This window comes from Lates calcarifer, linkage group LG3, assembly GCF_001640805.2.
Source record: "Lates calcarifer isolate ASB-BC8 linkage group LG3, TLL_Latcal_v3, whole genome shotgun sequence".
In the NCBI taxonomy this organism is placed as follows: domain Eukaryota; kingdom Metazoa; phylum Chordata; class Actinopteri; family Centropomidae; genus Lates; species Lates calcarifer.
The window spans coordinates 18,637,998-18,662,943 of NC_066835.1; the positions used below are offsets into that span (position 1 = coordinate 18,637,998).

Here is a 24,946-nt window from a genome sequence, read left to right on the forward strand (position 1 = left end):
CAGCTATGTTGCATCTATAGTCTTTTTTTAGTATCTCTGTGGTTGTTTTATAGTCTTGGGGCTCCCTGATCTCTCAGGCGTCAGTACCTGTGTCATGCAGGCCTGCCTAGTTGGTCTGCCAACACCTGCAGGTGATGCAGGTGTTGCTCTCAAAAACAGAGGAAAAACACATTAAAATTGGGACAATATTACAATATTACCTACCAGTGGAACAGGAAATTTTCACAGGCCAAGCATAACTAATGATTTTTTCTCTTTGTCAGACTAAAAACAAGCCTTAATTTACGATATTTCATTTCACTTTTTGCACTGAACGGACAGGGGGCGCTGTGTGGTGTTATTGCACGAATTTTTTTCACGAAGAAGAAGCCGATGGCGCGTTGTGAGTGCGCATGCGCTGCATATTTTTCGTTGCTGGCTGTCCGTCTGCCAACATTTTTCCTGCTGAGTGATTTTAACTTTATGGCCAGATACATGAGGCCTCCAAACACGTCTTTGTTTGTCAGAAACATCGCCGATGAGTCCAGGTGAGTCCGCAACCAGATGCGGTTAGAGCCGTTATCATGTACTAACTAATGCTAACTAACTCCTGTTAACGGCGGCTAGCTGAGTTAGCCTAGCAGCTACGATTAGCCTGAAGTTAAATCGCCATGCATAATATTTATCTCACGTTTTCCTCATATTTCTTAAAACCAAAACAACAGTTGTAATCTTAACATGTCTCTGTTATGACTCGTTTGTCCTGGGTACGGTTCTTTGTTTGCGTTTCATTGTGTTGCGCGTTTTTACGTACACAAATGAGCTAACAGCGAGGTCAAGTGAGCTTATAAACAATGTTTCGATGACTATTTTGGTCAGTTGAAGATGAACAAAATCCGTTTAAATGTGGAAAAGTCGGGTTTTATCTGGTGGGACTTCGTTTTCTTCCATCTAGCAAATGTTAGTTTAGATGCCGTTATTTACATTTACCGTTATTGATTTCATTGATTTTGTTTTTATTCGATTAATTCATAGTTTTAACGTTACACCACAGTCAAACTGTTATAAATTTGACACTTAGCATAAGTTAAAAAACCTCATGTTCATTTGTGATTGGCAGTGGTGCAAGAAGTAATTTATTCAGGTAAAAGTTGAAACACAACAGTGTACAAATGCTGCTATTAATTGAAAGATTTGCATTCAAAAAATGCTTAAAATATCATGCATGATGGTCCATTTCAAAACAATTCATTACGCATTATTGGATTATGATTATTGATGCATTATTGTTTACAGAATTTTAGGTGGAAAATGTAGAGCTATATAATGTGTACTCTTAGGTAACCTGACCGGAAGAACAATCCTGTATCTGCTTATTTCAGTTTTTGACCTGTAAGTGGGTTTTACATTTAACTGCATGTTAACAAAAAGTGCATTTCTTAAAAGGGACAGTTCACCAAAAACACTATAGAATTGTTGCAGAGCAACACAGCTTGACTGTAAATTGTCTCTGCTGGGTTAGCAGTAGGGCTGGATATCAACTCTGATCTCTCATTTTGATTCACAGAACACAAAATTTCAGTTCTTTATGATTCATTTACATCAGCATAACTACCACTGTGGCATAAAGTGGTCTCATAATTTGTCCTGGGAACTTAAATGTCTTCAACATTCAACAAGTGATTCAGATGAATTGTTATAATATTGTCATAAAACTGTAGACCAGGGATTTATTTTCCTTGGCAAAACAACTAATAAATGATGCATCTGTATTTTCATACCTCCGTGTGCAAAAACTGTTTAGGAAGAATTAAAAAAACCTGCACCAATACCACATAAAAGAAAATAAATGCTGCTCCATAAAGCCAGACATGAATATTTTTTACAGGCTGTTCTTCTCACAGATGCAGTGTCTGGATTCACTGTGAGATATCCAGCGTCAGCTAAACCATCCTGAGTCACTACAGTCCAACTATTGACTTTTTTGGTCCACGTTATAATAAGTTGATTCCTGTAAGATCGATCTTGGGCTTTAAAGAATTGATACTGGATCATTCAAATAACAACATGATTAATTGGAAAGTAGTTAGCAGCAGTCTGTAGCTCTAAACCTCAACAAATGACACAGGAAACTACGCAGACAGGTGGATCACTTTCCAGGTAAGAAACATGTCTTACTGTGTTTTTGGGTGAACTGTCCCTTTAGCTCACTCATCAGCTGCTCTCCCAGCTGTTGTTGCTGGTTGATGATGTAGGTAGAGTTGCTGGTGATGGTCAGTTGAGTCATACTTCTATTTACGGTGTTCAGGCCTGAGGATTTGCGGCGTGAGTTTGGCCGCTATGGGCCGATAGTAGATGTCTACATCCCACTTGACTTCTATACACGTCTACCAAGAGGATTTGCATACATTCAATATCCTTTCCCAATGAGTTTTAACTGTGTTTTCTGCTAACAGATGATTTACATTTCCTTTCAGGGGAGAAGAGTCTGCTTTTATGATGTGTTTTTTTTTCTCTTGCGCATAATTTGATTGATTATCTAACACACATATTTCTCTGTTATTGCTTCAGAAAATGTAAAAGCATCCAGTTGTGAAACCGGCCACAAAGAGTAACAAAGACCTGTATAGAGTAGCTGTAAAGACAAGTCACACACAGACCTTCAGGATCAGAGGGAGGGAAAAGGTTGAAAAGAGAAAGTAAAGCATGAAGAGGAAAAGGGAACGGAGACAAAGCTTGGATATGGCGGCAAAGAATGGGGCAAAGAAAAGAGGTTTAAAAGTCAAGCAGGAAACCCGAGTCTCTCTGGGAGTCGATTAAAGAGTGTAAAGATCAAGATGAAGTTCAAAGTCAAGCAAAGGTAACAAGTCTGAATTATTTTGTATCCTCCCAAGACAAATCCAACAATCTGACATGACACCAAAATCAGTTGTCCCTGTGATATCGATGACTTTTTAATTTTGATCAAAACTATTAATTAATGTGTTTGATTTGTTTATATATTTATTGTTCTGATCCCTCAGACAGTGATTTGATGTGTTTGAAAAGCTTGCTTCATCTTTTATCTCTACAAAAATCAACTGAGCGTGTATTTGTGTTGTTGTTGCTGCTGTTTTCTCACTTATCTTTACAGTATGAATACATATAATTCCCTGTCACTTTAAACTGTTATACCTTATAAATCAGGTCACACAAATGAAAGAAGATGTTTGATGAATGCTCTCCCTCCCTCTTACCATCAATATGAAATACACAGTGATAAAGAGGTGTAATTAAAAAAAGGTGAAATTCATGAAAATACAGTGAAATTGACGATTGATTTTATGTGAGGGGAAAGTGTTTTTCCTTTTGCTCACTGCACATGTTTGAGAGAAAAACATTTTCTTTATATTTGTGTGGCCGCCACAAAAAAAGAGAGCAAATAAAACCCTTAACCACCCAGCATATTTGAGGATGTGCGAGATGCAGAGGATGCTCTTCACAGCCTGGACAGGAAGTGGGTGTGTGGCCGGCAGATTGAAATCCAGTTTGCCCAGGGCGACAGAAAGAGTAAGTTTCTAACTGTCTTATTTATTTTTACAAACACTACAAGTCTGCCTTTAAATATTTTTGCAGAAAGATTGAAATTTAATTTGACTGTCAGTGGTAGAAAAACACCTACCGTCTAATGCATCTTTTAACTGTAGGCGCTTCCTGATCTGGTCGTGCATTGCACTAATGGTTTGTGGTTTTTGCACTTCTGATACAGAAACACACTCTGTATTTACTCTGTAGTGCTCTCATGATCTGCTCTGGTATCTGAAACTAGGAAGCAGGAAAATACCTGCTGAGGAGCTCTCAGGGGGAATTCCACACAACCTGTTACTCATGGGAATGTTTTGTGCTTTCTGTTCTCCGCTCTGGACTTGACCCCCTTTTCTCACGAACAGCACCAAACCAGATGAAGGCAAAGGAGAGACGTTCTCCAGGCAGATCCTCCCGGTACGACGACTACGATCGAGACAGTCGCCGCAGACGTTCGCGCAGCCGCAGCTACGACAGATACAGATCGCGCAGCCCGTCTTACGATCGCCGCCGCAGACGATCTGAGAGCCCTCGAGAGTGAGTTTTCCTCTCAGTGACAAAAACCTTGTCATCACAGTTGTCGGCTGTAGATTCCTCTTTGAAAGGGAAAAGGAAAAATGACCTCTTTGTTTCTGTCCTCAGCTCTCGCGGACGGGTGTATGGAAGAGGAAGGAGCAGGAGCCGTGAGGATGACAGGTACAGCTTCACTGTTTAGATGTACACTCAGTGGTCAGTTTATTAGGTACACCTGTACAAAAAATGCAGCACAGCATCAGTCACATGTTCACACTCACTTATGTCTGTCTGTTGAAGCAGTCAGAATAATATACTTCAGGTTTTTAGTCTTTCTGATCATCTGTGACAACAGGCTGTTTCACACGATTCTTTCCCTGGTTCATTTCTGCAATAAAGACGTTGGCAGATGAAAGGAACTCATTTTCACTGATAATTAATCTGTTTCCTTCATGGCAGCAAAACACTTACAATTTACACAAGCCTTAACAAGCTCCCGCAGGTTCAAGGGGGTTGTTAAACTCTGAAAGACTCGCTATAAACAGGCCTGAAAACACTTGCTGGTCTACAGCATTAAAGATAGAAACAACCCATAATTCAGCTGTGTAGTTACCCTTGTACCATCTTCATTCAAAAAGATCATCTGGTGGTGTGACACACATAATTGTCTTGTCCTTAAATATAAGACGACTCCCAGTTTGTCAAACCTAATTTTAAGAAATGAATAGACTTTTATTTGGGCCAACACAGTCTTTATTCAGCCAGTGTCCTGCAGCATGAACCTCTGCGGGTTTTCTCTCTCACGGCCTTTTGCCTCGGCACATTTCCTCAGATACAGGCAGAGGCCTCGGAGAGAGTCCAGAGGGAGATCCCGATCGCGCTCCAGATCTGCGTCGCCGCGAGAAAACGTGAACCCCGGCTCGACTTCCCATTACACCGAGGAAGAGGTGCAACGGACACACTCCCCATCCCACTCCAGATCCCGGTCTGCATCCAGATCACGCTCTCACTCGCGTTCCCGGTCCCGATCCTGGGCCGGACGCAAGTCGGGAGGACGCTAGGAAGTACCCGCTGCCCCTCTAACCGTCTTTCAGTCAGATGGATCAGAGTCGGTCATTTGTCAAGAAAAGATTTGTTTGTTTTGACATGAATGTAACGTCGCCGAAACATTTATAGAAAGCTCCATTTTAAGAACAACGCTGGTCCCTTGTTTGTTTTTATAAAAGTTGTTTCGGTAATATTTCCTGATAGGAACGTGACACAGTCGGCCGTTTCTATGTTCAGTAGTTAGTCGGCCAGGAATAATCTGTCGTCTTTTTTATACACAGTTACTGATGATTTTGTTTTCTAAACCCTATGCACCCGTTTTTGCAAAAAAAGAACATTCAGTATTTTAAAAGGAATCCAGTCTGTTGACGAATCAAACCAGCGTTTCTGTGCATTTAATCACATTATAACAAATAACATACTTTTACATCACTGCTGATTTGTAGATTTTTCTTGTTTTTTTACTTCTTTCCAAGGAAGCCATGGGAGTCTGTTTATCTCTCAGTAAGATATTTGAGATAATCATCAACAGTTACAGAATCATTTCATGGTAATTGAGCTGTGAGTGCAGACTAAAAAAAAAAAGCACAGAGTTATCCTGCAGCAGTACCATGACTGAGACATGACATTCACTGTGATGAATTAAACTTCACGTCACATCAGGTTGATGATTTCAGTAAGATAAAATGAAAACTCCCTGGCTGCCTGGAAGGAAAAAAAAAACATTAAAATGTAAAGATCGTGATCTGTGTTGGCAGTTATGAATGAGTATAGGAGCGAAAATACACAGAAATGCTGCTATGGTCCGATAAAAGTGTTCAAATTTTGTCCATCGGTGACTTTAACCACAAGTCGTTTGAATTGTACGTTGATTTGTTTTGATTTTGTGGTGTTTTCTGTAAGAGTAGACCTTCTCAACAGGTATTTCATATTGGAACATTTCTCCAAAAGTCGGTTCTGAACGGAGGAACAGCAGTTTCTCATTGGTGTTTACACGACTGTGTTGATAGTTTTTTCTGAATGAATCTTGTCACTGCATGTTTTGTCCTCCTAATCTTCTATCATTAGTAGGAAGAAACTGTTATTTTGAGTAATAAATGGATAACATTCAGTATAAGGAAACAATGTGTGGCTTCAGTTTGTGAGCTCTGCTTTTAGATACTGTGCAGCTTATTTAGGTTATCAATACCTCTTATCCTGTAATATACTAAAGAAATTTATAAGACAAACTGGAGGAAACATCAGGAGTAATTCAGATATTTCCTCCTCCTCTTCCTCAGGCACCTGGATGTCCAATCAGTGCTTCAGTATGATGAGAAACTGGATCCACAGTCTGCAGTCATCTTTGTGGAAAACAGAGCAGCACAGTCCGACAGTCGAGCCGCGTCCATTGATTTCCTTTTAATGGAACAGTAGCTGGGAGGAATAACTTAGATTAAATTAGATTCACCTGTTACAATGCAACCATGTATGAAATCGGACGTGCCCCATTGATCAGCATGGTGAAAAAATAACATTGATCCAACAAGTACAGAGGCAGCAACAGAGCCTCGATGTGAGTTTAACAACAGCAGGTGTGAGTTAAAACACAGGGTTTGTTACAAAGACCTGGTGAATATTTCTTACTATTTTTTAATAATTTGAAGACATTTTTCACTTATTTATTCAATTGAATGTTGTTGTTGTCCTCTATTTATCTATAATTAATACCAAAGTATGTGGTTCTCTCCAGGAAACTTCTTATGAATTTAAGGACCTGTAAAATAAAGTGTTTTTTTTTTTTTAAGGTTATTTTTTGGGGCTTTCTCGCCTTCACCTACACAGGACTAAACTGAATATTTTTACGTTTTGAGCTGTTTGTTTAACAAATAAACAACATGAGGATGTTAACTGAGCTGTGCAGAGGTGATAGTCTGCTATTTCCTTAAATAATTAATCAAGAAAATAATCGTTGGCTCAAATATTTGAGTAAATGTACTGCATCCCCTTAGAAGCAGGTTATTGTACAGATTATAATCCAACCTCAGTGCACCAGCTGTATGAACGTAAAGGATCAGACCAGTTCAGGGTCCTTTGGGTTCAACCAGAAATAGGCGACAAACAATTGAATATTCTGCAACCTATTTTACCTCTGATGACTCTCAGGACCTGACAGTCCAGTCCACTCACACTGCTGCGAGGGAAATGGCAACAGAGCGCTGCAACAGTATTGATCGTTTCTGTCTTTCACAGGCTATAAGTTGGAAACAACTAGGAGCTGGTCGGGATTATTAGTTTTCATCCAGTGGAGACTGAAATCTCTCCCAGTGTGAAACACTTACTTTTTTAAAAAGAGGATAAAGAAGATAAAAGATGTGCTGATTCAGTTCAACAGCAGCAGCAGCAAAACTGCAAAAGGCCTTTAATGTTACATTTCATATCCAAGATGAAAGGTAAGTTAAGCTCTTTTTTTCCCCAATCATTTCAATTGTTGATTTGTATCCAGCAGTTTGATGTGATTGGCAATGTCTATTGATTTTACCACCAGGTGATAAGAGAATTAAAACATCTTTACAGCAGGTCTACTTTATAAATCTGAAAAAGTAGCTGTCACAAAATGTGTAAAGAAACTACATTTCCCTCTGAAATGTGGTGGAGGTGATGTGGCAAAGGAAAAGGAAATAGTCAAGTTAAGTTTACATAGCTGAAAACTGCTCTAGTACAGTACTGGAGTAATAGCACTTTGGTTGTTAGAGCCATTTTCCAACCTGTTTCCTTTGCTTATTCGAAAATAAAATGTGACAGTGACAAAAAAATCAGGCGGATATATCAGTATCAGTGTAGATGATGTGCAATAAAAAATTAGAGTCACCTTTACGCTGTGTGCTGCACTGACAAGTTGATTTTCAGCTGTAAATGTTCAGTTCTGTTCATTTATTCTTTAAACATGATAAAGTTGTAGTTTACTGTTCTTTAAAAACAATTACTGATCTTTTAAGATTGTTTGTCTGTTATGTGTTTAAAAAATTATAATGAGCTATTATATCATTATTGGATTTTAAAACGACCAAATATTGATCAGTATCGACCTCAAAAATTATCTCACTGCAGCAGAGCTAAAGTGAAAACATGGGAGACTGGAACTTCCTTGGAGGGATCTTGGAGGAGGTGCATATCCACTCCACCATGGTCGGTAAGATCTGGCTGACCATCCTCTTCATATTCCGGATGTTGGTGCTGGGCGTCGCCGCGGAGGACGTGTGGAACGACGAGCAGTCGGACTTCATCTGTAACACGGATCAGCCCGGCTGCAGGAACGTCTGCTACGATCAGGCCTTCCCCATCTCCCTCATCAGGTACTGGGTGCTGCAGGTGATCTTTGTGTCCTCGCCCTCCCTGGTGTACATGGGTCACGCCATCTACCAGCTCCGGGCCCTGGAGAAAGAACGCCACTGCAAGAAGGTGGCCCTGCGCCGGGAGCTAGAGGCGGTGGACGTGGAGCTGGCGGAGGTGAGGAGGAGGATCGAGAAGGAGATGAGGCAGCTGGAGCAGGGGAAGCTCAACAAGGCGCCGCTGAGAGGCTCGCTGTTGTGCACGTACGTGGCTCACATTGTTACTCGCTCTGTGGTGGAGGTCAGCTTCATGATGGGTCAGTTCATCCTGTACGGACACCGCCTGAGCACTCTTTACAAGTGTGAGAGGGAGCCGTGCCCAAACGTGGTGGACTGCTTTGTCTCCAGGCCCACAGAGAAAACCGTTTTCATGATGTTCATGCAAGCGATCGCCTGCATCTCCCTGTTTCTCAGCCTCCTGGAGATCATGCACCTGGGCTACAAGAAGCTCAAGAAGGGCATCCTGGACTACTACCCACATCTGAAAGGACGACCTTGATGATTATTACGGCAACAAGTCAAAAAAGAACTCAGTGGTGCATCAGGTTTGCACGGGCACGTCTGTAGGACGTAAGACTACGATCCCCACAGCTCCAAGTGGATACACTGTTGCTGTTAGAGAAGCAGGGCAACGGGCCTAACTACCCTCTCCTCAGTGCCTCCTCTGCCTTCATGCCAATACAAGGGGACCCTGGTGCAAAACCAGACAGCCGCAAGGACGGCAAGGAGGGAGTGCCGAGCCCCACGGAGCAGAACAGCAACTCCAACAACACCAGCAGCGAGACACGTTCACCTCCTGCTGACAAACAGGAAGAACCAGAGGACCGGTCCTCGCCCCATCACGAGGACCTGGAGTGCAAGAGCTCCGAGTACCCCACCCTCCCTGTGGCAGACACCTCCTCCTGTGCCGCACTGTCAGGGATGGCGAGGAAGTCTCGGAGGGTCACCCCACCGTGGAACTGCTCCACGGTGGTGGAGGGGAACGGCTCGGACAGCGGAGACTCCTACCACGGGAACAACACCAACAGCATGAAGCTACGCAGCAGCTGCGTGGGGCCCAGAGCCAGGGTGCTCTCCAAGTCAGACATCAAGAGGCCGAGCAGAACCCAGAGCCCGGACTCTGCGGGGGAGCTGAGCTCTGTATCTCGACACAGCCGTGAGAGCAACAGCCCCACCGTCTCCTCCCCGAACCGCAGGGTGTCAGTGGCGAGCAGTGCCAGCAGCAGACGAGCTGCGACCGACCTGCAGATATAGACTGCTAAGATAAGACAATCTGCAACCCAACATCTATTCTCGGTCAGTTACGGGCGTTCAGATGGACTTTTAATGATCTGGCTGTGTGGGACAGCTCTGTCTGAATGATTAGAGGGGGAATGGAAAACTGCACCACAGATCTATAATGTTGTTTTAGGTCATTACTCTTATGCAACCGGGTACTTTTAGATCAGTAACACTGAATTAATGCAGCTCCTGTTCCAACACGTTTGAGAGAACTTCAGCAGGAACATTAGACATTAAAAAAAACATGATTAAAACTAGAATTACCACCTCGCCTTGTATACCTCTGCCAACAAGTCCAGTTACAGTTAATTCACTTTTAATTCTTGAGGTCACAGTGACCTTGACCTTTGACCTTTTGACCTCCAAAATCTAATCCACTCATTTTTGAGTCCAAGTGAAAGTTTGTGCCAAATTTCGTAGGGATTCCCTCAGGGCGTTCCTGAGATATCGTCTTCACGAGGCCAAAAATATGTTATGTCACAGTGACCTTGACCTTTGACCCCCAAAATCAAATCAGTGATATCACGTCAACGAGAAAAGGACAAAACGTAAAAAAACATCATGCCCCTGGTCATGGCTGTCACCAGAGTGGAGGCATCTATCAGACTAATTCCCATTAGGCACACAAGCAGCGACTTCTGAATTTTTGCTTTTGTATGAAATTATTTTTTTACTCGATATTCAAATATCAATTAAAAAGTCAGATTAATCTGTGAAAATATTTGGTAATTCTTTTTTTAGATTTCTGTATTTGAGATGAGTGGCTGCAGAAACAGGACGCCTACAGAATGACTGAAACCAAATGCTGAAAAAAACATTTTTATTTTGAGAAAGCAAAAGTTGCTTCTTTCTGCGTAACAAAAATTAACAGTGATGTTATGTTCACTGTACACCCATTACTATGTAATAAACATTTACATACTCTACAAAAATGCTATTTAACGTTTTTCTTTTATGTTTAACATCTCGAGAGCTCCTCCTCTCTACTCTGCTGCTCCTTCCTCAGGTGACTGTTCATACTGCATCAGCTGGAAAACAATATAAAGGCAGAGGTTAGAGGTTACAGCAGGAGAAACACACTTAAACAAATCACCTCTGCTTATCTGGAAAGTTTTCAGCAGCATCTCACCCTGTTCCTCAGCTCTTTGTTCTCCTCCATGAGCAGGTTGCACTTCTGTTGAAGGTCAGCCAGCTCCATGCGAAGAGCCTCAGCATCCGCCGGCTCTGGACCAGCTGCACCGAGGTGAAGCTTTATGAAACTGGGCAGGTGGTTAAGGTCGACGTGTGCTCTCATTTTAAACATGCCAGAAATATTTTCAAAAGGAAGTTAATATGCTGCTGTGCTTTACTTCCACTGGGTGATATCCCCTCTGGTCAGTGTGACACCAGAGACAGAGCTGCCTCGTAGCTAGAGGGTTTTCCCAAATAATTTTAGAACTTTGTAACAGGAAAAGTAAAGTCTTCTCCATTCCTGTTGCCAGTTTAGCTCTTATACAAAGGGGTTTTATAGCAGAAGTTGACCAGACCTCCAAACTCAAACACAGCATTGTGGTTTTCCAACAGTGATGAATTACTGGACATTATTTTTAATGTATGTCATCAGATATAATTGGTCGTTTTATTCCTTATGAAAATACAGCATCTCCTCTGGGGCTGGGGGAGATCACACACCATCATTAAAGGCACACTAACACCTGTGTATTTGCCACTAAAAGCTCCAAAGAAAAGGATACTCCAGTGCATTGTTAGGTTTCTCCGTCTCCTCATAAAGTGCCACTAAAACTGCAAAAGAAAAACTGAAATTATTATGAAACAGCACAGCATGGATAAAAGTGAATGGTAAGTGAAAGGGTGGGGTCGAAACAGCACGTTTTGGACACATATTTACATGCTAAATAACGTGTCTGAGTTGCTTGTACACCTACCGCTTGTTATGGTGTCAAGGACCCCAGATTTTTCAAGATATCTTCTAAATTGTTCTCGCTTCGATTCTGAGGCCTGAAACATGACAGGTATTTGACTTTTGACACATACTGCAAAGTCAGCATGCACTGACAAAACAACTATGTGGATGATGAATTCCGGTGAGTTTATAATGGACTAAACAACTTGACAGAGAACAAAATAAAGACGATTTGAGCCTGTGGTGCGTTCACGGCCTAGAGTCACATTGCTAGGATGCTACCTAGTTAGCATACGCTTCGTAGGACCAACTACAAACTAATTTTACCTTGCAACTAAATAATAAACAACTTCAGAGGGTTTTCGGCTAGATACTTACTCTGTAATGGGCCATAAATGCAGCGGGGGTTGTATAATTTTCGGTTTCGTGAAAATCTGTGACCGGTTAATTATGCGGAACCACCGGCAGCTGGTTGTTTGTTGCCCTCAGCACGCAGGAGGTGGATTCGTTGCCATAACAACACGTTAAAAACAATGGCCGTAGATGTGAGAAAATGTCTTCCTTTCCGGCCGCCTTTAACCTGATAAATGAACAATTTGAAGGAAGAAGAACTACCGAAAAGGGCAGAAAATAAGATTTGGTGAGTTAGTTTCTTTTTCTTTTTCTGCGGAAACACACAGAAACCGGCGAGCCCGTACCTGTGTTGCCAGGTTTGATTGATAAAACGTACATCCACACTTTGTGTTGGGTTTTAATTTCGTTTGATTCACCACTATTAGAGAATCCTGGGGGTCCCTTACAATGGTTTAATGGTTTCTGGATCCTTTGGGGTGCTTTACTGGTCAGTGGGGATGTTATAGAGGTCCTTCAGGTTATTCAAATTGTTATTTAGAAACCGAGTGGTCACTGAGATAGTTCTACGGAAGGGTTGGGTCATTTTGAGTTCATTAATGGATGTTTTGTGTTTCTCTGTGGTCATTTTTATCTCCTTTAGTTTGTTTTGCGTCTCAATTTGGTAATTTTGTGCCTCTTTCTTTGATATTTTGCAGGTGAAGGCTTTCATCACTGAGCGAATGACAGAATACAATTGTATCTTTTACGATCATCAGTTATCGGTCAATACGTGTAGAGCTGAGCCCACTGTACTCCCGCCTTACTACTGGTGACAGGAGTCAAACTTCTCGTCAGCCTTTATCCGCACAATCTCATAAAAAGCAGCGGGAAACGGCCCGACCTGGCAACACCGCTCAGAGGCAACCACTGAGGAGGACGGGCCAGGCGTTGGTCACGTGATGGAACGTCACAGCCTCAGCGCTGACTTGTACAGCACACGGGCTGACGTCGGTGGACGTGTATCACAAGGCGTAGCCGCTCCAGTGTTTTTAACATCTGCGTTTTCCTAGAGAGACCGAAAAATGCAGCGCTCATATGACTGTTTTTCCCTGGTAGAGAAAAACAGAAACACAACTCATTTGATGTGTCGCCGGCTATGTGACACAACTCATCCGGGTTTTATAGTTACATGTTGTTTTACACTCAGTATAACGGACCAGACTGTCTTCACCAAGTGTTTTTGGTTCAAAATCCTCGACGAGGTAAGTTGTATTTAACAGTAAAACAATAATAACACCAGTTGTATTTAGCTAACTAACTAGCTAGTGTTGGTTGACTTTGTGTCCTGTGTGGTTTTCTTAACGTACACTCAGTTGTGGAGGAAGTATTTTAAGTAGAAGTACCAATGCCACTCTGAAAAAAAAAAAAAAAAAAAATCAAATGTTATGTTATGTATAATCAGGAAAACGTGCTTTGAGGATAAAAGAAATCGCCCCAGTGAGTGTGTGCGGTAAATCTAATGATGTACCATACACTATTTTTATTATTACTCATCCATTGATTCTTGAGCAGCTACAAAGCTTTACTCGTTCAGTCTTTATTGTTTTTGAAGAATCCTGACATTGCATGAAATGAGTCAGAACCTGATTAAAACCTGAATTTTAACTGTAAAGTGCAGCATGTGTCACATATATGATTTCCCAGTCAAAGTAAACTATTTTTAAGGGCTGCAACTTATTTTTATTTTCATAATTGATTAATCTGCTGATTATTTTTCCGATTAATTGCTTATTCTATGAAATTTTTCAAATGTTTTGTTCAATCACAAGTCCAAAATCAAAAGATATTGAGTTATTTATTATATACAGGAAAAGAAAAGCAGCAAAGTTTCTCATATAAGAAGCTGAAACCAGAGAAATGTGGCATTTTTTCACAATTTTTTTGCTTGAAAAATGACTGACATGATAAATTGATTATCAAAATAGTTGCATATTATTATTCTGTCAGTCAAGTAGACATTACTTTGGGCTCTGGTAATGGGGGCATATTATCTCATACCTTTATATTAAAAAATCATTTACCAGTTGATTGACAACAATATATAGTAATTATCATAGGATGCAAGTTATATGTTTTTTTAACAGGTGTCATTGCTGTTAATGGGACTCATACAAAACGAGGAGGCAGAAATGGAGAATTTAATAACATAATGCATTAATTGTTCCAGAGAGAAGATGTGAATTTTTCTGAGGATCTCATGATGGACTCACACTCACATAGTTGCACAGACACTCACTGCAGACATAGGTCACATGATAAAGTTAAATACTATATGTTTTGTCATGGCTGAACGAAGTTAATGCACAGTGTGTCGGTCACATTATTGATATCTGGCAGTAATTTGAGAGTGCAGTGATTTAGTTGACATAATCTGACGTAAAACTTACCTGGGGATGTGTTTCTGGGTCACACAACCTACATGACATTATCTCCTTGATGTGGGAAACTGAGCAGACAGATCAAAGCGAACACTGAGGAATACTGACACAGATTTTGGAACTCAGGCTGGGAAGTCATTAGTTCAGTAATTGAGAGCCACAGCCAGTTTTTCCTAGTTTGTTTCCTTCTCGTAAACATATTTATTTTAAGTCAAACAAAAGAGGAAACAAGTTCATTCTTTATTGGCTTTTACAGTTAAGAGGCACTTTTTTTTCTTTTTAGTCATTAGTTAATATTTCAAATCCACTATTTTGATAATTAAAAAGGCCAAACATGGCCTCGTTTCAGCTTCTTAAATGTGAGGATTTGCTGTTTTTCTCTCCTTTTTATGATTGTAATTTGTATATTTGGGTTTATCACTGTTTAGATTTAGAGAGATATTGGCAGAGTAATCAACAATGAAAATAACAGCTATTTACAGCCCTAAACTCTTTACACACAGTCACTGCAAACACATATTTTGTCCAGAGGTTTTAAAACTGGTTTTAGTGACCACTCGTGCATTTATGATCAAAGTTTTGGAGCAGATGACACATTCCTGAGACAATTGAAACACGAAACTTACTAATATTGACTGGACAGATGAACACATGAATGCTTTGGTCAGATCTGTCAGTCTGCTGTTATAATTTAAAGGTCAGTTCACTGACACAGTAACAGTTTATTGATGTGATAACCTCAGATCAGCTGCTGCAGAGGATCCTTGTGCAATTCTTGTCCTGGTATGTATCTGCTGTGATAACACTGTAAATCACTGCTGTCTTGAGAAGTCTTATGAAACCCAGCACAACCCCTTCAAAAAATGCTAAAAATGCACTTTCAACAAGCTACAGACAAACAAACATATTCTTCTCATTTCCCCAGGAATAATTTTTAGAAAAAAAAATTTCCTGTCATTAACGTCATGAGTTGTCACTTTTCTGCCCATCAAAACTAAAATGTGAGAAGTGAAACTCAGAGCAATGACTCAGTGTTTATATCCTGGCCTAAAAAATCTGTTACCTTTACAGACCTTTACCTTTACATTTGCATCATTTGTACTCCCCTAATTTGTAAACTGTCTTTGCAGCCTTGCAGCTAGATTACATTTTAGATTTAACAGAGAAACATAAAGACCAGGATACACAGATCCCCACTCCCTCACAGTTATACTTTACTTCTGCTTAGTGTTCATTGAAAAACAACGGTTGCTTCACATCAGTGAATTGATAGAGCTGCACCGAGTTTACCAAGACTTGTTTCAGCACCTCCTTCGGTTCTTCCCTTATCGTCTGTTTTTCAGTTGTTGTACACTGATGTTTGGTTACATCAAACCTTTTTAAAACCACACTGACTGTGTCAAGCCCAGGACACGGTGGTTTTCTTAGTTCCTGAAAAGTTGATATTTTGTGTAGATTGTACTACTACTGTATTGAACTACTGTGTTGTGTTTGTATATGATTGCTTTTTGTTTTTTCTTGATGGCAGGATCCAGTTTATGGCTCTGCAGTGAAGCCAGTGTCCATTTTTAGCATCAGTCATTCTTGTAAGTGTAGGTTGTGAAAGAAGGAAGTATCAGTGTGTGTGTGTGTGTGTGTTTATTTATCAGTTTACTTTTGTGAAAACCTGCTGTCTATCAGGGTTTCAATAATGATCTGTATCTGCTGATGTGTCGTGTCACCTGACTTGTGGTCATATATTTGTTCTGTCATGTGTTTATCTCGTATCCTCCTTTGTGAGTGTGTGTTTGTCTGATCTCTAACCTCCGTCTGTGCAGATCTCTTGGACGTCATGGCTCACTGACATCATTTTACAGACTTAAATTTTTGCCGGGTCAGCCGACCGCCATGCCACAACCAAATGGCTACTCCGTCAACTCGGCTGCGTCGGACCACAGCGAGGACAGTGAACCTCTCATCGAGAACGATGCAGGTGTGTTTCTGTTTGTAGCAGGGATTTGGATTTGCTTTATGCTAAAACTCTTAAAGACAAATTTAAAGTCCTTTTTGTTGTATTTACATTTAGGGCTGAGACTAATGCTTATTTTCTTGATTGATTGATTAATTGTTTGTTCGACATAAAATCAGGAAAACTGTTAAAAATGTTGGTCACAATTTGCCAGATCCCGAGCAGATGTTGATTTATCCGACCAGCAGTCCAAAATATTCCATTTACTAAAAAGTTTAAACAGCAAATTTCCACGTTTGAAAACCTTAAAAAAGATAGTTTAGGTTATCTACTTTAAAAACAACTTAATTTTGATTACACTTAATCAGTCATCAAAATAGTGGCAGATTAAAAGTCTAATCACTGCAGCTCTGTTAAAAAATTTTATTATATATAATTTCTGATGCAAGCAAAGACATTCTCACTTCCAGCATGACATTAGGTCTGCAACCTGACGATTATTTTCATTATCGATTATTCATTTAGTTTATAAAATGTCAGGAAAAAAAAAATATTGATCCTCTCCTATCCATCCTCAGTCTCACAGAGTCCGAGGCAACAACTTCAAATGTCTTGTTTTGTCCAAAGATGTTAAACTTCTGATATAAATATAAAAGTTATTTTGGAAAATTACTTAAATGATTAATCAATAATCAGAATAGTTGCTCATTATTGTTTTGGCAGTCAAATAACTGATTGATTGTTGCAGTTCTCTGTGACTTTAAAAAATAAATAATACTTGAAAATTGGTCAGAGACGTTACAAATGAAACTATTTAATCTCTTCCCATCGTTGTTTTCCTTCCTGCTAATGTCTCCATTTTGTACATTGTGCTTGTCACTGTACAAGCTGATTTAAAAAAACGTAAACACAGACAAAGTAGTGTGAGTCCTGCAGAGATCTCCACTCCTGTCTGCAGTAATGACTGCGCAGCAGCGTGCTGTTTACTTCACTGTATGTAGGTCTGTGAACTGTGACGGGCATGTCTGTGTTTACTCAGCAGATTCTCTGTAGTGGTGGAAGTTTTACACACATTGGCACTTCACTGAGTGGAGATTACCTGTTATGTAAGATCTTGATGAGGCTGCTGATGATCAGATGGCTGCAGTTAAACAGAAATCACATGCTGCTAAAATAAAGACATAAAGAAGACTATTATACTTAAATAAGCAGTGATCTTTTCAGCTACAGTTTAACATAAAAGCTGTAATCAAGTGTTTACTCCGTTGTGTTTCTGTTGCTCTCAGTTCCTCCTCAGTGCTGCTCAGCTCGCCTCAACCTCGCCATCCTCATGTTCTTTGGGTTCTCTGTGGTCTACGGCCTCCGTGTCAACCTCAGCGTTGCCATGGTGGCCATGGTGAACACCACTGATCCCAAACCAGCCCAGAACAGCTCTGTTGTCCACGCTTGTCCGCTACCACCCGGGACGGAAAACACCAGTGATGCTTTCCAACAACCTGAGGGGGTAAAGCTTCTCTCTCTCTCTCTCTGTCTCTGTCTTTTTTGTGAATGTTACCATAAACACTCTCTCTCTCTCTGTCCTCTCATCCCAGATCCCTCAGTACCCGTGGGACTCTGAGACTCAGGGCTGGCTGCTGGGCGCCTTCTTCTTCGGCTACCTGTGCACACAGATCCCGGGAGGTTACCTGGCCGGTCACTACGGTGGCACCATCTTCCTGGGTTTGGGCGTGCTGGGCACGGCTGTCCTCACCCTCCTCACCCCTCTGGCTGCTCGGTTCGGGTCTTACTGGCTGTTTGCACTGCGAGCGTTGGAGGGCTTCGGGGAGGTAAGAAGATGCTGGGGAAGCTTCAGGAAACACAGAGTTCAGTGTTTGTCATTCGTCTCACTCTTTGTCTGCCTCCGTGTTTCCTCAGGGTGTGACGTTCCCGGCCATGATGGCGATGTGGGCTCGGTGGGCTCCTCCTCTGGAGCGCTCTCGCCTCATGACTCTGTCGGGATCCGGGGCCAACTTTGGAGCCTTTGTGGCTCTGCCGCTCACCGGCTACATCTGCCAAACACTGGGCTGGCCCGCTGTCTTCTACCTCTGTGGTGAGGGAGGGAACTGTCCACAAACACAATCACACGCCCATATACATCATGGGATTGCAAGAAACTAAGTAATACTAATACAGTGACCTGTAATCAGGGAGAATGCTCCCTGAACACCTGTTCTTGTTCTGTGTAACTTGGTTCCAGAGTGACTGAACTGTAGATTAGTTAAAAAGACGTAGAAGTCATTAAAAACCAGCGTTCATCTCTGATATCCAGCCAGGAAACTTCAAAAATCAAGAATTATAAACACAGTTTAGTGTGTTAGTTACAGCGAAGCCGGGAATCATGGGTAATATATGCCGTTCACATATAAGTTATTTTTTTACAACAGCGTGACACAAACAGTCTGAGCTATTGAACAGACTTCCAAAATCCAGTTTCCCAAAGTAGATAAAACTGTGCTTCACTTTGCTGATGATACATTTAAAATGATTCATTTAATTATTCATCACCTTGCACAGTTAAAGTTTGACTCACACTGTCTCTCTCCGTCGTCTTTCAGGGGGTGCTGGTTGCCTCTGGGCCGTCTTTTGGTTTATTTTTGTGTCAGATGACCCTCGCACCCATCGTCGAATCAGCGAAGAGGAGAGAGATTACATCATAAACTCTATTGGACCTCAGGTGCACATGAAACATTAACAGACTAAAACTAAACTCTTCTATCATTGCTCTTTAAAACGGACCTGTCCCTCAACTTCTGCTCCACGTTGGAGAGTTTTTTCTGCTTGCATTGTAGTATTATTCCTCAGTCCCTTCTCAAACTTCCTGTTTCCAGCTCCCTTAGTGTTCTCTGTTTTTCTTACTTTCTCTTCCCCTCCTCTGTCCATTTGTTGTTTAGCTGTTGGTTGTTTTTTTCTTTTTCAAAAGTCCTAATAACAATATATCTGTGGTTTAAAACAGATACACTTAAAATGAAAGATTTCTTGTTTCTATGAATGTGTTTACCCTGTCTTTATTAAAGGGTAATATACTTTTTGTTTAATCAGAAACATCACCATATATCACTACCAGATTCCATTGACAAAAACAGGAATTTTACTGAGCAGAGCACAGGAGCTGCTGGAAAACTCTGTGGTCAATTTGTTTGCGTTATTGTGTGACTTTCAGTGATAGAAGAAGTATTCAGATCCTGTAAAAGTAAAAGTACCACACAATAACACAAACAAACTAATCAAGTATTCCAGCAGCTCCCATCTTCTGCTCACTAAAATCACAGTTTTTGTCAATGGAGTCTGGTATTGATATATAGTGATGGTTCTGGTTAAACAAAGGATCTTACTCTTTAATAAAAAAGTCTAAAAGGAGTTATCCTTCAAGGCTCATGATATTAGGTGAAAAATCTTTTTATTGAATCATTATTTCTTTGCTAAATGAGGATTACTTTTCCTCATTCTCCCTGTAGATGTGAGCTTTTTGTCATATACTGTATATGCAGTGTATCTATGCAGATTTAGTGGTCTAATCTAAACTGAAACAACAGGGTAAAGGTCATGGCTGGTCCGTGCCTGTGCTGCCCATGCTGCTGTCCGTCCCCCTGTGGGCGATCATCGTCACGCAGATGTGTGCAAACTGGTCGTACTACACCCTGCTCACCTCTCTGCCCACCTACATGAACATCATCCTGCACTTTGACCTCAAATCGGTGAGAAGGTTTCCACTTATTTCATGTTGAAAAATAAGATTTCAAGATCTTTATTCATCAAATGCCAAAAAACCCTCTGAAGAAATCGATTATGCCTCTCTGTCCTCAGAATGGTTTCCTGTCCGCTCTGCCGTACCTCGGCGCCTGGTTGTGCTCCACGCTGTCGGGCGTCGTAGCGGACAGCCTCATCGAGAGGAGGGTGTTCAGCGTCACTGTCGTACGCAAGCTCTTTACACTCGCAGGCAAGTGGACTAAGTCCTTTCAGATCCTCCTGGTGGATTTTATATCACCTGTACATACATGATTACAGGTTTTGAGGAAGTTAAGTGAATTCAGAGAAGTTTGTTTTCTTATTTTCAGCTATTGTTTGCGTGTACCTGCAGTTTCACATTTCAAGTATAAAAGCTCATAATATTCTGCACTGTTACTTTTGACTACCCAGCAGTAAGTGGAGTAGACAGACTTTGGTCTGAGCCAACACTAAAATGTTTCATAGAGGTTAAAGCAACAAGAATGTGACTTCCTGAAAGAGACCAGTCTTCAGATTATGTGTTTTTACCTTGTACTGGTTTCTACTGTATGTTGACAGTTAAAGTATTTTCCTTTATGGTAGTGCAGCATTTACACAAGTGCATTATACTTCTGGGTTTTCCAACCTTAGTTAATCACCAATGATGTGACACCTCTATCACATCCCCAAAGGAAATTGTATTGTTTGTCCTCTATCCTGAGGTCAGAGTGTGATGTCCGCTGTTTGAGCTGGCAGAGACCCAGTGTGTCCAACAAGCCTGATAGTGAAAAAAAAAAATAGTTCAGAGTAAACTTTTGACAAACAAACATGAAATAGTCCTCAACATAGACATCAAGTGTAGCAGTTTTCTTTTTTAAATACAATATTTAAACACGTACAGACTAAAACAATTAAACCAAAAGACAGTGTGACTCATGGTTTAAGTTTTGAAACGGAGTAATGCTGCCACCATGTGGTTTAGATTCAATCTAAACACATTTTGTAACATCCACCTCCTCTCTCTGCAGGTCTGCTCCTCCCTTCGGTGTTCCTCGTGGCGGTGAGCTACGCCGGCTGCAACCATGTCCTCACCGTCACCTTCCTCACGCTCTCCTCAACCATAGGAGGGGTCAGCGCCTCCGGAGTCTTCATCAATCAGATAGACATCGCTCCTCGGTTATTAACTTAATTATTTTCAGTGGCTGTACACAATATATAAGTTCATAGTACAAATAAATCGCAGACAAGGCTTCTTCCACTATATTCTCATTTTTTAGGAAATGCTGAAGATCCTTTTTTTCTCTCTCTGCTGCAGGTATGCAGGATTTCTTCTGGGAATCACCAACACATTCGGGACCATTCCTGGTGTCATGGCTCCGATTGTTACAGGATACTTCACAGAAGATGTAAGTCTCTTAAAGCGATCGAAGGTTTGGTCACTCGGATCAATCATCTGACTGTTCACTGTTGAATGTAACGTCAGTACATCAGCATCACGTAGCGCAACAGTCGGTGAATGTCAACATTTTTATGCAGGAAAAAATGGATTCATCTTGTTCTGTGCTCGCTCTGTGTAGAAACTGTTTTTGTTACAGTGAAAAAGTTCATCACAATCATCACTAGACCTTCACAAGGACAGAAAATTCTTTGTGAATTCAATAGTTTTTATCATGTTTCTGTGCCTCTGTGCCAGTGACAGAGGGGATCATGTTTTCAGGTCGTCCATCTGTCCGTCCCATTCTTGTGATCGCAATATCTCAGCAACACTTTGAGGGATTTTCTTCAACTTTGTAACAAATGTTGGATCCCATTATGAGCTGATTAGAATTTGCTGGTGAAAGGTCAAAGGTCACGATCAGTAGGCACTAATTCTAGTTTACCACCTGGGTTCAGCCAGGTCATCATGGCAGCAGTTCTTAAGTTCAAACTTAGTCTAGTGTTGCTCTTTGTGTTATTTAAAAATAAAAACTGATTTATTCACACAACTAGTTCTTACACAGAGATTAGTTGACACTAAATATTAATGCCCAGAATCTATCAGGTGTAGCTGCTGTGTAGCGAACTAAACCAGCTGATAAAACCAACTAAGCTAATATGTGCCCCATTTTAGCCTGAAGAATAAAAGAGGTAATATGAAGAACAGCAGACATATATATTTACTGTCTAATAATGATGTAAGTTTGAAGATTTTAAATTAAATTGAATAAAAAATAACACAATATAGCTCCAATTATAAAATGTAAAGGAGTAAATAACATCAGTATAACCAGATATTTCCCTCTCATTCTTAACTGTATATACCACTTACTCTCAAACACACATAGACATGAATTAAACAAAGTACATTTACAAGAAATACATCCTTTTTGCCACTAAAACTACTTTAGATGTTTCCTAGTAATTGATTTGCACATTATTTAACTTTACCAGCCAAGATATTTCTTATGTTTGAATGTTTATAGTTTATTATTTTCATGCAGACGTGTAGGAAAACATTAAAATCAGCTCTTAAACATACATAGAAACAGTCTTAGTGTTTGCTGACAGAGAATTCACAGATAAATAAAGAAAATACAAGCACTGAAGAGTCATTCCAGTAACGGATGCCTCTTCTTCTCTGTTGTCAGCACACTCTGGCCGGCTGGAGGACGGTGTTCTGGGTGGCGGCCGGGATCAACGTCGGCGGCGCTCTCGTCTTCACAGCGTTCGGCAGCGGGGAGATTCAACCGTGGGCCGTCACCGAGGAGGAGAAGGCGGAGGAGGGGAAAAAGAGGAGCAGGTCCATCTCAACATAAACACAAATACATTCAACAACAACAATAACAACCAACCGTGATGCAACTTTAGACGAACAAGGTCGGCAGATGAAATGCAGCTTTAAAAGATAGATACACAGTTACAGGATGTAGTTTAACACAGTGGGCTGAATCATAGGAGCAGACGCAGCGTTCACACTTTACAAAACGAAGAGGGTGAAAACTTCATCTCCACACAAAAGACAACAAAGGGTGAAGAACAATATTTACAGTTTCATATCCAATCAGGATGTCTTGGTCAAAGTAGTATTAGTTTCCACAGTTGGTTTCTGTCTGTGACATGTAGCTGTGTCTCTGGTCTTTGAAAGTTAACACCACAATGAGCTTTTGAACTCCTTTGTAAAGTAGTTTCAGTAAAGATATTTAAATGACAGAGCCGTGTTATCACATTTTTAATGGTGGAAGGAGAAAAGCAGATGAACAACATGACCACAGATTTACCATTTGCACTGATGCGATTCAACTCACTGCCGATACTGATCAAAAAATTGTATTTCTTTCACTTTTGTTTTTACAGTCGTAGAAAAGCAGAGTTTAAGGTACAACTCTTTGCATTAGACCAATACATTATAACCAGTGATATTTGCACTATGCAGGATAATTCTTGGACTACACAGATCCTCAGGTTAAACCAAAACAAATCAATTGAATATGTGTTAATTTTTTTAAAGATATTTTTAAGCTTTTCTTTTACAGTGAACAAAATGGGACCGAATGTTTTTATGATCAAACCACATGCCTTCAGCTTGTTCGTTTACAGCTCTGTCTGCTGTCTGACCACTTCCAGACGGTCCAGTAGGACCAAAAGAAGCACTTTCCACTTACAAAAATACACCAGAAGCCTTAGATTTGATAAGAGTGCCAATGTTTTTCAAAATAAACTTTCCAGCAGGAGATTTTATCCGCTATCCAGTAAGCTAAAGTGCTTTAGTCTCATTCAGAAAACCAAAGCACCTTCCTCTGCCAGCACAAAATTAATTTGTTAGATCATTTTATTTCATGTTCATCCTCTGAGAAGTGACTGGATTTTATTAGTGTTTTCAGTTCACTGTCACATCACGATGCTGCTTTTGTTGTTATTTCTTCAACTACAGTAATTATTGTTTTTATACAGCGTACGATGTTTTGAAAAGTAACTCATGCAGTATATCAAAGTGCACTGTGATTGTAAAGATATGATGTTTTTAAATGGATGCAATAATTTATTTACCTTCTCTGTGCTTTGAAAATGTGTGATGTTATACAGATGTGTTTGTGTTTTAGTTAATTTTATTGTGAAAAGAATCAAGTTTGTTTCACTGAGGGGAAAAAAAAACTAAAATCTGTGGCATGTGAGACGACTCATGTGTCACATATTTAACATTTTAGTCGAGATACATATTTCTGTTTTACATTCTTACAGCAGGGGAGGTGTACATGTGCATGATAACTTTCATTTCCAGGACACAGGATGTTCCTCTGTTACTGAACTCATCACGTTGACGTGATGTCTCCTCTGCTGCTGCGACCAGGTGTCACAAAAGCTGCTCTTTGTATCACAACAGACAAAAACTATCAAAGTGATCAGATCTGCCACGAAAACTGTCTGTATTGTTTTCAGCAACTCATTTAAATACAAATTACACATTTTTGTGACATTAGTGGATGTGGCATTTGGCAAAAAAAAAAAAAACAACCCTACCTAATCAATAAACTTGTTAATATCAGACCAAGATGTCTGTACAGTTCTATATCCAAAATAACACAACATAACACAGTAACAACTTCCCCTCACAACATTTATTATTAGATATTCAATATAGTAACAATGTCTTTCTGATACAAATGCAGCTGAATTTACTCAGTCAGGAGTAAATGCCCCCAGCGCAGGGCAAACTGGGGTTTTAGGTTGCGTGAGTGAACATAATTCTCCTTACAGCCACAGGGTGGAGCAAGAAAATAAATATTAACAGTGGTGCCTGGGTCTTCAAAATGAAAAGAGCAAAAGAACATTAATAGATGATAAAATA

General features: G+C 40.5%; 4 protein-coding genes across 5 annotated transcripts; 3 read left to right on the forward strand and 1 right to left on the reverse strand.

Moving 5' to 3' along the window:
* Positions 1 to 360: 360 nt before the first annotated feature.
* Positions 361 to 5,691, forward strand: LOC108898960 (serine/arginine-rich splicing factor 10). 2 transcript variants are annotated; one of them, XM_018699132.2, is made up of 6 exons: positions 361 to 527; positions 2,288 to 2,392; positions 3,425 to 3,528; positions 3,909 to 4,080; positions 4,186 to 4,239; positions 4,889 to 5,691. In XM_018699132.2, exons 1-6 carry the CDS (start codon positions 373 to 375, stop codon positions 5,115 to 5,117), a joined length of 819 nt encoding a protein of 272 aa, XP_018554648.1. In that variant the 5' UTR covers positions 361 to 372; the 3' UTR covers positions 5,118 to 5,691. The 2 variants fall into 2 exon arrangements, with proteins under 2 accessions (XP_018554648.1, XP_018554655.1); XM_018699139.2 differs by having other exon boundaries at positions 4,895 to 5,691.
* A 692-nt stretch (positions 5,692 to 6,383) lies between these two features.
* Positions 6,384 to 10,404, forward strand: LOC108898958 (gap junction alpha-9 protein-like). The gene is given in 4 exon segments (XM_018699118.2): positions 6,384 to 7,535; positions 8,194 to 8,958; positions 8,960 to 9,079; positions 9,081 to 10,404. Coding segments are annotated over 3 exon segments (1,515 nt in total). The 5' UTR covers positions 6,384 to 7,535; positions 8,194 to 8,211; the 3' UTR covers positions 9,729 to 10,404.
* Positions 10,405 to 10,558: 154 nt separating this feature from the next.
* Positions 10,559 to 12,365, reverse strand: mycbp (MYC binding protein). Its single transcript, XM_018699149.2, has 5 exons — positions 12,037 to 12,365; positions 11,681 to 11,753; positions 11,489 to 11,537; positions 10,885 to 11,014; positions 10,559 to 10,783 (listed from the first exon to the last, which is right to left on the reverse strand). Exons 1-5 carry the CDS (start codon positions 12,049 to 12,051, stop codon positions 10,739 to 10,741), a joined length of 312 nt encoding a protein of 103 aa, XP_018554665.1. The 5' UTR covers positions 12,052 to 12,365; the 3' UTR covers positions 10,559 to 10,738.
* Positions 12,366 to 12,796: 431 nt separating this feature from the next.
* Positions 12,797 to 24,643, forward strand: si:ch1073-513e17.1 (sialin). Its single transcript, XM_018699094.2, has 12 exons — positions 12,797 to 13,253; positions 15,958 to 16,015; positions 16,247 to 16,401; positions 17,664 to 17,881; positions 17,970 to 18,203; positions 18,292 to 18,466; positions 18,972 to 19,090; positions 19,950 to 20,111; positions 20,221 to 20,353; positions 21,150 to 21,297; positions 21,437 to 21,527; positions 22,749 to 24,643. Exons 3-12 carry the CDS (start codon positions 16,317 to 16,319, stop codon positions 22,914 to 22,916), a joined length of 1,533 nt encoding a protein of 510 aa, XP_018554610.1. The 5' UTR covers positions 12,797 to 13,253; positions 15,958 to 16,015; positions 16,247 to 16,316; the 3' UTR covers positions 22,917 to 24,643.
* Positions 24,644 to 24,946: the final 303 nt, after the last annotated feature.